The following is an 11,403-nucleotide window of genomic DNA, read 5'->3' as shown; positions in this document are numbered from 1 at the left end:
TCTCTTATGTGTTATGGTATGATGCGCCTCCAAAGTCCTGCAGGGTAGCTGCCGGCAGACAGAGAGTGGAAGATATGGGGATTGATTGGGCCTATCGCATTCCAGAGTCTTGGGGAGGGGCAAGATGGCCTCATTGGTAAAGTCACATGTTTTTCCATTGCTCGCTCGGCACTTTGGCGGATGATTGATTGAATATGCTCAGTCTGCTCTTGTCATCGACCGAGCATGGCTATTTACTCTGTTCTCATCCTGGAACGATGGACCATGACGTTAGGAATGGTTACCAAAATTGAGAATGGGAATGAGTTCAGTGCACAATCATCGTCAAAATATTACTTGCATAGATTTGATGCCTACGAAGATTAAAGTCGACGTCGTAGTGATTCTATATCGAATTATCAAGTCTCCATGAATCTTCGATGTCTTCAATGGTCGGCGTGAAATCAAAACTACTACACATGACATTCCCTCTAATTCACTACCCCCAGTGCTCTTGCATATAGTGCTTCTGTATCTACATCCGATAATCGGCGTTTTTCTGCATCTAAGGCATTGACTTCTGTGGACGATATCTTTTGATTGACTGGGCCCTTACACCGCCGGCATCGAGACCTTGTAATTCAACTGGACCCGCATGTAACTTGACAAAAGACGGCTGAGCCAAGCCCTGCCGAGAATTAGATACCTCGGAAGGTCCAATGTGTAACTCACACAAATGCAAATATTCCAGACATGGACATGGTCGCCAAATCTAGAGTGCAAGAGACTAGTCCTCCTTCTATGCTCGGAACCTGATTCAAGCAGGCTCACTATGGAGCTCGTGGAATACATTGTGCGAGATCTGCTAGAGTTGAGTTACCTCCACTTCAAAGGCCATTCGTATTCTATCCGGGGGGGTTTGAAAGAGTACTTATGGCGTTGACTGATCGCAAAGTTGACCGTGAAGCTTTGTAACATAAGCGCGAGTGCCTCAAATGATGAATCCGATCTCAAGCAATGCTTGTAGACATGGTTTGAATTCAAAGGCTTGGTAGCAAGGCTCATGGACAACATGAGCAGCTATTGCAAAACCTACAAATTTGAAGATGTCCGCTGAGCTTGCTCGAACTAGGCAATTACCTGGAACACATGGCGCTTCGGGGTCTTGCAAGATAACCAGACTGAAAACAACTCAGAATCATCGGTTCAGAACACGACGGGCTTCTTCGCCGATTTGTAATTAGTCTATCCAGCTTGTAAACACAAAAAAGCGCAGCATCGAACATGGTGAGTCCTCTTCAGGTGTCACGAGGCAGTGGGTGTACCTAAACCCTCTTCGTACGCGAATGTAATGGACAACGTTGATACTAGACACTAAAGAATACGAGCGGGACCTCGCAAGTGACACGAGAAGCAACCACAATGCGTCGATGGGCTCTGGAAATCAGAAAACCACATAGCTCCTTTCCCAGCTTGACTGTACGACTTTCCAAACCGGCTTATGCCGCCATGGGTCAGTCTGACGTTTGAAACGACGTGAGCTTAAGTGATAGTCTTACCAACAGATCTTCTGGAGTGAGAGAAAGAGAAGCTGTATGCTTGCAAAAGACGCAATGACTATTACGATATTATCAACTGGTCAAAGAGAGACACCGGAACGCCATACTAGAAGCACTATTGATACACGCGCCTTGAAGGACGTTTATGATGAATGGCTAATACCAACAACTTCAGTCGTGGAGAAATTAGTGCAGAAATAACCAGACACAACGCGACAAGAGACCATGTCTAGATGTCGATCGGAGCGATTTGTGAACTCGCCGTACTTGACTAGAGAAATCATTTACCGAAGAGACGAAACTTATGGTCAAGGCCGGCAGCCTTCTTTATGTTGTCTTGGTGGGTGTGGATGGGCACAACAATAACGGTTCAGCCATCCTGTTGCCAAGTGCATTAGCAAAGACTTACCCGGCATAGATATACGTGAGAATGTATGTAATCAATATCATGGACCAGGTCTATGAGAGTATCTCCGCGTTGCTGGAGAGAGCTATGCGCTAATTCATATATAAGACTAGAGGAAATTGCAAAATTTCCGGGCTTCAGGCAAACCAGCACCATTGACGTATCATCATTGCTTCGGAAAGAATTGAACATAGTCTACAAGAAGATGACGCAGAAAATCCAACAACAAGAAGTCTATGGCTACCTAGATTAGCGGAAGCTGCCATATACTCAATTGCCACAAGCGTTGAAAAGTCTCATAGATTGAAGTCGTCAATAAGCGCATCACTCCACGACTCTACTCGGCCTTTTTATCCATATATCTCATTATTTAAACTCATCATGGACGTTGTGTACATGTCACATGACCCTCCAAGTGACCTTCACCAGACAATCCCGCAAGGCTGTCGGCCTGCCGTCTACAACCCACCACGAGACTGTGGAAGACTAACCGGAATTGTCCCGTGATTTCTCCGACAGGAATCCCCCAATGATCTTTGACTTCCTCCCGAGATGATATGCTTCTTCGTTCATACGGGGATTGGAAAGGAGGGAGATTTGACCGGTCACGTCTTTGGGTGTCTAGTTACACGACTGATATGAAAACCCTCCGGGGTCCACAGGTACATCTCTCGGTCTACATCAGCTTATATAACCCCGACGACGATGAATGATATCATACAAGCGTCTCAAATGTATCAGGGGCCGACTATAGCACGTAGGCGCCATCTCGGGAAGTTCTAGTCAAAAAGAATGGCAATAGACGATCTCCTCCTCTCCCCACAGCCATCTCTTATGGATGCAACTCGAATACCCCGAAGCGTCAATCACAGAAGCGCGACGAAATGACATAGGTGTTGACGATTTCAATGTACCTTGTTGCAAAGTCTACAAGATCATGTGTATGAAAGCCAAAAAGTTCAATTCGGCAGGATTCCGTCGGATTGAATAACCCTCATAAACACCCCGACAGCAAACCTTCTCCCCACTTGACTATCCAAATACTCCAGAAACCTTAAAGGCTTACCTTCACATCGAAATAGCAAAAGTAGCTAACCTTGATGCAGGGAGGAAATCTGTTATCCCATCTGAGGTGGGTAAATGCATCTTAAGCTTCAACACCTATCAAGCTGTAGTTCAGTTATCTCCAGCAGCACGCCCGTCGCGGATGATTTTTCGCCACGATCATGGCTTTTCCTATGATCTAGCTGAATAAGTACATTAATCTTACATTCGGAATACGAGTTGATATACAGACGACAACCGGACTTCATTAGATAGGTACCCATACTCAATGTACCTCACGCCAATTCAAGTGTCCAGTACCCCTAAGATAACCAACACAGCCCTTGTACCAGGATTGTTCGTCGTGCAGCCAACCTAGTTCCTCCATCAAAGCCGAATTATCTAACCGCCAACACCTCAAGACGGGCTTCCGCCTCCGAATCTGACGTATCTCCCGCCGGCCTTGGCGATCAACTACATCGAGATTACTGCTCGTCTCCTCTCATCATCTGCGCCATCAGGTATCTCAGGCAACTTGAGGAGTAAATTAAAACTAGCACAATGGCTCCCAATGGCACAGCATCATCTTTGATCTCCGATCTACTGTTTTTAATAGCATGTAAGCTGCTGCATCATCATACCAAGCACAAGAGGCAGATTACCAAGTGCCCCTGGTCAGCCACGTGTGGCTGAAATCATCCCAAGAAACCCCCTCGCATCCACCCACACACCGTCGGATCGCCGTGACGTCGCATTTCCTCGACACATCCAAGCTGAAACGGACCCCAAACTGTGACATGTCGCACAACAGCCGCAGGTTCGAACAACACCCCCCCAGCAAAAGTATCATTGTACCGTTCCTGAACCAACAGCGGTCCAATACCGAGTTATCGCGAAATCGACGGACCAGAGACCAGACTGGGGAACAGGCAAAATCAGCCTTCACTATTGTGTTGTGGATATTCTTTTCTATGGAAGAGAGAGAGCAAAACTGACATCCAACTATTTACGACAGATAGGGGACTCCTCAGAGACGTGGAGGATGAAGAGAAGTGGGCCAAAATAAAAAAAAGATATAGATGTCACGCTGCTGCTTGATGCTGATGATTCCGCCACCACGGGCAGAATAAGTAGTCCACTCCTAGAACCTTCTCGGCTCGTGAGATAGCCCCTCGTTTTTCAAAAAAAAAAAAAAAAAAGATTGCCCCCGAGCAAATTGTCTCGTATCCGGTCGCGTGATGTCGTTGATTTATATACGCTTGGCTGTGTCGCCTGCGATAGCCCGTCTTCTCCTGTAGCTCTCCGCGTAGCCGATGCGCTCGTAGGTGCCGAATCCGTAGAAGGCCAGTCCGATCAGGAGCCAGGTGCTGGTGACAACCAGACCGACGGGGAAGATCATCAGCTGAACGCCAGGGAGAACGAAGGCGACAGTGCCGTTCTTCAGTTGAGCCACAACTTCGTCGACGGCAGCTTGGGCAACCGCGAGGTCGGATTTGATGATTTCTTTGGAGAAGACACCAGTGAGGAAAGCAGCCTCGTTCGAGGAGACGTTCGTGCTGACGGTCTGGCCGGCGGCGTTGACGCCAGTAAGCGTGAGGGTCGGCATGACGAGGGCTTCAAATTGTGACCTTGGAAAACGTTAGCTTCAGTACTTCAACTTTGCAAGTAAAAATTGGGGTTCGTACATGGACATTGGTGCCACCATTCTGCTCTGGTCAATCTGTCCGACGAACAGGTATGTTTGCAGGGCCTGTGGCGTGACGACTCGTTTTTGCAGGCCGGTCCACGGAACCTCAAAGCTGAGATCCCGTTTAGCAGTGGAGCTGCCGATTTTGCTGGCGCTGACTGGCGAGACGGAAGCTCCGTTGAATGAAAGTCCGACCTGGATGTTCTGTGGCGGGATGCCGGCAAAGGCATTGTTTGGCTCAGAGACCTTGAACAACCGCAGGTCGGCTTCAAAGACACCGGTTTGGGCGTTCAGACTCGGCAAGTTGTAGCAGATGCAGGTTCCGGACGGATTCGAGGCCTGGTCGAGGTGTGAAAGGGCGTCGGTGCACTTTGCCGACGTCTCTTGCTCCCAAGCTGTCATGTTGATGGTGCCGTCGTTGTTCAGAGTAACTTCAGTCGCCCTCGAAACCCACTCTGCGTCCACCATGGAGCTTTGTCGCTTCTCGATGTATCGGTTTGCGACATCCTCGTAGCTTCGTTCCAACACATCGACCGCGCGAACCTCAATTGCGGAATCCATCGATAGCGGGCGAATCTCGGCGCAAGCGCGCGAGGCCAGCGCCGCCGTGGTGACAACCACCTTCCAATACATTGTCGTCGATAAAGTTGAGAGAAAGCGGAGAGTAGCGTTGTAGCCGGGGAGATCGGGCGGCTATCGTATTAATGGGCTCGGGGCCGAGAGAAAAGGTGGAGCGAATTGCTGATGATGGTTTGGCGTTGCCAAGGTCTAATTACAAAAGTCGGGTCCCGGCCGGCGGCGAAGCGAAGCGAATTGAAATAAGACGAAGCCAAAGAAAGAGCGTTAATCGTGTCCACCTCGTCGAGTGCCCGGAATGGCTTGGTTGATTGATTGGCGTGTCGTCGAAGATTCGTTAACGACGGGATCGAAGCGAGACAAGTCGATTCGGATCGGATCCAGAGGATGAGAGAGAGTAGTGTCGATGTGAAGAGAGAAAGGATAAGGGGAAGAAAGGGACCTGCCCGTCAGAGGGAAGGATATTGGTTAGTGCTGGCTTGGCTGTACTCGGGTCGGGTTGGTCGCGAGATGTCTTGTCGACTCGACTCGGAATGGCGCAGAACGAGCGAGAGAAGGCCAGGAAGGAAGAGTGCGAGAGTAGGATGGGGTGGCGAAGAATCAATAAGGACGGAGATTAAACGTCGACAAACGGGCAGGGCACAGCAGGGCTGGGCCTTTGACAACAGGAGACGTGTGGGAGGAATTGTGTCATGCAGCGACCATCGTGGTGCCTGGCAAGACGAGCAATGGCCTGACACGTTGCGATCCACAGCAGGGCTGAGGGGTGGTTTGAGCCTTTCTTGGGTGCGGTCCGTACGGAGTGGTGTATGATAAGGTAGGATGGAGATGGGATTGATGGTCTGGCTGGCGCGAAGACGAGGGTTGGTTCACTGTTTCTGGGATGTGAAAACGGCGAGTTCAGTGCTGTTGGTGGGAAGCAGTCCGGAGCCACAATGTGAATGTGGTTGTCGGGTGTGAGTGTCAAGGTGTGCGGTGGCCAGACAGGGATGATGATGGTCCTAGGAGGATCTGAGGCCAGAAGTGTGCTTCAGCAGAAGGATACGTTGGTACAACTAAATTGTAGAGTCGACAAGTACTGTGTATAGAGTCTACTGCGCAGGTATGGACTGAAAAGGGCGAGTTGTGGTTGCGAATGTGGACGATGGATAAGTCTGTGTGTGGTCTGTGACTTTGTGAGACGGCAAATGCAACGAGAGGCGCGCAGGGACCTGGGTTGTTGTATGGTATCAGGCCTGGAAACGTGGAAACGGGAGACAAGCGAAAGAGGTGTGGAAGGGGGGAGGTTGAAGTGAATAACGGAGGTGGGCTGGAGGGAATGGAGGGATGCAGAGAGAAGATGCAGAGAGGATGGGAATGTGGGCGAACTGTGCAGCACTGCAGAGGCTGAGAGGGTCCGAGGCTGTGGCGGGATGGTGCCAAGTTTGGATCTGGGGCCTGTGATTGGCTGCTGGGGTGGTGGAGGGACGGGAAGACTGGAGGCGGCTGTGAGGTAAGTTGAGGTAAGGTTAGCCGGGGGGACCTTCCTTTAGTCCTCTTTGGGTGTAGCGTACCGGCTTGTAGGGAAAGATTAAGCAAAATTGGTGGACGTGACGCACGTGATGGGGTCTTCCTCGAGTACGTACCTGCGTCTCCGTCTGGACACGTACCGATATATCCGTTTGGAGACGTATCCCTCGGTCGCATTCCATTGGCAGACGCCGTTTCTCTCCCTTTTTTGCCACTCCCCGTCAGTCTTACGAACGTACGGAGTACATACACCATTTCCACTACACATTTCTTTCGCTTTACCGCCTCGGCTTCTTTTCTTCTTCTCCCCCTTGCCAGTCGCTCGGTCTGCACTTCGCTCAGCCCGAGAAATACGGGACTCGGCAAGATCAACTGTGGACCAGCTAGTTGTCACACTGACGGAGTGAGTGGCCCCGGCTCAAACTGCAAGCGCCGTCGCCAAAACGGTACTCCGTACACCACATCCCCCAGACCGTCTTGTTCTTCCGACTTTTTGTCTGCAAGGTTCGACCATCCCCTCAAAGGGGAAGCTCAGATGTGCCACTTGTGCCTGGATCTGTTGAGCATATCCCTACCTCGCGTCGGCACCCAGCCCATGGCATTGTCGGATCGACTGGAGATGGAACAAGCGTCGTTCGAGGACTGGTCGGGGGCTGAAGCAGATTTGGGCCACAATCCGTCTTTGATTGGTGCGACCTTGCCCAAGGCGGGAGGCGCCAGGGGTCTTACGTGAAGATTGTTTGGTCAGGGGCACAAAGTACGATGCTCCATGATCCATCAGCCACTGGACCAGTCCACCACCCGAAGTGCTAGTGAAGATTCGAGAGGCACAGTCAGCAGACAAAGTCCACTCATTAGGGGCTTGGATCCCATCGGTGACAGCAACCACCGGTTTTAGACTTTGAAGCCGCACGATGTACAATCCGATATACGAATACACTACACCAAGGTGCTAGAGTCTAGAGAAGTAAAGGATGGGACGTGTCGTGATCGAATGGTCTTTGCGCCTTTTCGCTCGGATGCGATGATTGTGGTACGCATCGCAAGCATGAGCCGCGACATTTAGCAAAAGACGGACGGACATTGATACCATCAAGAGACTCGATATTGCGGCCATCAAGCCATTCGCTCCAGGAATGGCCGCATCATCACGCTATCATCGGATACCAAGAGCCCAAGGAGGCCAAGCCTGGCTCTGATATTAGAGAATCACCACGGAGTTCAACTCTCTCAGCACCCACCAACAGTCAATATTCGTCCTCACACCGAGCGAGGAGGCCTGCATTACCGCGCGCGGCGTCTGCAGACTGCAGGCAGCGGCCCTTGTCTCAGGTGAAACGCGTGGGCCCGGCATGACCAGGTCGAGCGCTGAGCATTTCCATGGCATCCATGCAGACACCTCTGCGCACCTCGCCCAATTCGATGGACACCGCCCTGAAGGGAAATGGAGAATGGGCAGCACGGCTAAGCGGCATACGCTGAACGCCCATTTTGCAGTTTGTTTTCACCACCAGTTCATTGGATCGAATTGTAATGAATTAGGGAGGGAATTTGGTATTCTTAAATTGGGCTGCTCCGGAGGTCGTTGGGGCTCGAAGTACCTGCTGCGCCACAGCGGAAAACGATGCATAAGCCACATTACTCCTAGCCACAAGCCACGATAGGAGAAATGGCTATCACCAGCCACACCTCGCAAGTTTGGTCTTCCTCCTTTGATCCTTTGAACCTCATCCTCTCAAGTCTCACCACAACGACGTTTCATCCTCTTGTGGCTGCCCCCCTGCGGCTTTTTAACCTCCTGTCACCAGAAAGCTTGGCTTCCTTCTCGTCTGAACCCTGGCCTACCATTGCTCATCAAATTGAACGCCCCTGAGGCGTATCCTATTTGCTCGATGCCCTGCCCAATGGCCCATCTACCGGGAGAAGCTGGCTCGCCCTCAATCTTAGGATGTGGAGATCTGGTGCGGTGAGCTTGTGGGAGAGCAATAAATGTTGGCCGTTGAATAAGATTGATCGCCGCCTCTATCAGAAACACCCCCACGATCTGTCAACATCTCTACAATAAGCCCCGACCACACACTACGCACACTACGCACACCCGCATCAGTGCCTACGAATACCGACAGCACGGAATAAAGGCTGGGCAACTACAAGACTCGGTTCCTGGCTGCCGAGGAAAAGCAACGACGTTCCATCGCGACCGCGAGAACCATACCGTGGCCGAAGCCCGAAACAGCTCCTCCATCTCCTGGCCGCTCCTGGTGCGACTGGTTTCGGGACCCAGCTGGCCCAGGCACGATTTATCGCGCCCGCCCACCTTCCGGCCCCCTTGACGATAACTCATAGTCGTTGTAATAAGGTGAGGGCGGCATTGGGAACATGGGACATTTCTTCGGTATCGGTAGGAGTACTCTACGGACCACCGGCGATAGACTCGTCAACCCCCGGTGCCTCACGGGCCTTCAATGACGCGGCCGCGGTGAAATTCTCGGCTACCGCGGCAAGCATTACCGGTTCATCTCAAAACCAACGGTCCATTACTGGATTGACACGATAAGGCTTGCACTTCAAACATCGCCTTTGACGACTAAGGAGGGATTCGCTACTAGTGCCCCCATTGCAAATACTACCAAACTACCAAGTCATCGCCAAACGCCAATACCAAGCCACAAAACACCAATGAACCGGTCTCGCTCCTGGGAGTATCGTATCGGCGCCCTTGAATGAAAATCAAACCAACCATCCCGTGCCATTATTCCGTCACTCGCTGGCCCCAGTATCGTGGCAGCTTGCCCTTGGCCCATAGAGCCGCCTCAGTAAACGCCAGATACATCCCAGTAAAGAACCAGAAAGTCATGACGACGCCGAACCCGCCCACAAGCTTGGCATCGACTATTCTGCCTACCACAACATCACGCATAGCGTTGTTCATGAGTGCCCAGCTGTATACTGGTACAAGCTGGCGGGCTTGCATGGCAATGGACGAACGCTGATGGGTAATCTGGGCCTTTTCTCGTTCTCGCTCTTCAATGGTGTCAACCATCCTCCAGGCGACTTGATTGTTGATCTTCTCCCAAGTAGCCTCGCACGCCATTACTCGAGCCTGCGCGGCCATAGCTTCCCGACAGTCTCGGTCTTTGGAGAGGTACATGACCTTGTCGACAAATGTGTCCAGGTCGTTGGGTGGTACAAGGTATCCCGAGCGGCCATTGTCGATGATATCGCTCGGCCCGCCCTCATCGCGAGCGACTACCGGAACGCCGCTCGCCATGGATTCCAGGACGACCAAGCCAAAGGTTTCGGTTATGGAGCAGTGGAGGAAAATGTCGCCCGACGCGTACGCCGTCGCCAGGTCGTCTCCGGTCTTGAACCCGGCGAATATGACTTTGCCTTGCTCTCTCAGAGGGTCAAACATCTCGTGAACCTCTCTTTCAACTTCTGCATTACGGTTTCCGCCCACGACATAGAGCTTGAAACGGAGACCCCTTGCGTCGAGTTCCTTCACTGCCTTGGCGAGAAAGTCGAACCCCTTCTCACCCGCCACCCTGGATACACATATCAGAATGATTTCTCCATTCGGTGCGATCTGCTTCCTCAACATCTCGCTTCGCATTTCTGGTCGGAACACCTCTGTTTTGACGCCTCGTCGGAGCACCTCAAGCTTGGAGCTCTGGACCCCCTGGGCCTCGAGATACTTGCGCACGAAGCGTGAGGGGTAAAAGATGGTCTTGATTGATTCGTGCTGGAACAGATAGCTCTGGACCATGGCGAAGGCGAAGACGGCCATGGTGCTAAACGGATGAGGGAAGAGGATGGCGCAGTATCCGGCCAGGTCGGTCTGAAAGTTGCAGATCACCGGCACCCGTCTCTCTTTTGGCTGTTGTTGGAGCTGCAGCATGACCTGGAAGCCCAGCGATGCCGGCGAGGCGAGGTAGATCAGGTCGGGCGGGTTGTCAGACCCAAAGGTCCTCGCGAAGAGGGCCGATACTCGCACGGGGTAGACGACAGAGAGCTCGGGGTTGAAGGGCAGCGGGTATCCCTGAAGGCGCACTTCGACCTGGCTGTCATTTTCTGTTGCAGGAGAGAAGGTGTTGTGTTGGGTGTGGTTGTGTGGCGCCACGACGGCGACGAGTGCGCCGTGGGATCGCAGGTGTTCGACGAGCATCAATGTCGTTCGGCTTACGCCGTTGACGGGGCCGAAGGATTCTGTGCAGAGCAGAATGCGCTTGCCTCGTAATGAAGATGGGAATACGGAGTTGTCATGAGCCGGGTACCGCGGCATGGTGCCGTAGCTCTTGGGGAGAAGAGGTTCTGCCATGACCGGTGGCTGCGATGCCTAGATCAGTTGCTGTGTAAGATGGATTCACACTTCCATCAGAGGGCTTGCATCTTACCGAAGAATCACTCGAAAGTCTCGCAGCGACGGTCAGTATGGCCTGTTAGCAATTATTGCGGAGCTGAAGAACCGCAGGTCGTGGGTGCAGTGTGAGGAAGATGATGGCGTTCGCCGAGGATGAGGGGAATGTGCCAAAGGCGGCGCTTGGCCTTCTGATATCTCCTTTGCCCATGGCTGCGAGGTTCGGACTGCAGAAGATGCGTACAGGTCAAGCGACCTAGATGTCTCACCGTGCTAGGCGTACTAT

At 52.0% G+C, this 11,403-nt stretch overlaps 2 protein-coding genes across 2 annotated transcripts; both read right to left on the bottom strand.

The window, feature by feature from the left end:
• Positions 1-4,237: 4,237 nt before the first annotated feature.
• On the bottom strand, positions 4,238-5,308 carry BDZ83DRAFT_580256 (uncharacterized protein; the record flags this gene model as incomplete). The annotated part of the gene is made up of 2 exons (XM_060505331.1): positions 4,238-4,616; positions 4,674-5,308. 2 exons carry the CDS (start codon positions 5,306-5,308, stop codon positions 4,238-4,240), a joined length of 1,014 nt encoding a protein of 337 aa, XP_060363702.1.
• Positions 5,309-9,512: 4,204 nt separating this feature from the next.
• On the bottom strand, positions 9,513-11,078 carry BDZ83DRAFT_720494 (glycosyl transferase group 1; the record flags this gene model as incomplete). Its single annotated transcript, XM_060512280.1, has 1 exon — positions 9,513-11,078. The coding sequence occupies one exon, from the start codon at positions 11,076-11,078 to the stop codon at positions 9,513-9,515; it is 1,566 nt and encodes a 521-aa protein (XP_060363701.1).
• Positions 11,079-11,403: the final 325 nt, after the last annotated feature.

Source organism: Colletotrichum acutatum (assembly GCF_030867785.1).
Source record: "Colletotrichum acutatum strain CBS 112980 chromosome Unknown BDZ83scaffold_62, whole genome shotgun sequence".
NCBI classification, from domain to species: Eukaryota; Fungi; Ascomycota; class Sordariomycetes; order Glomerellales; family Glomerellaceae; genus Colletotrichum; species Colletotrichum acutatum.
Note: the sequence above shows the minus strand (reverse complement) of the source record. Positions and strands in the feature narration are given on the sequence as shown.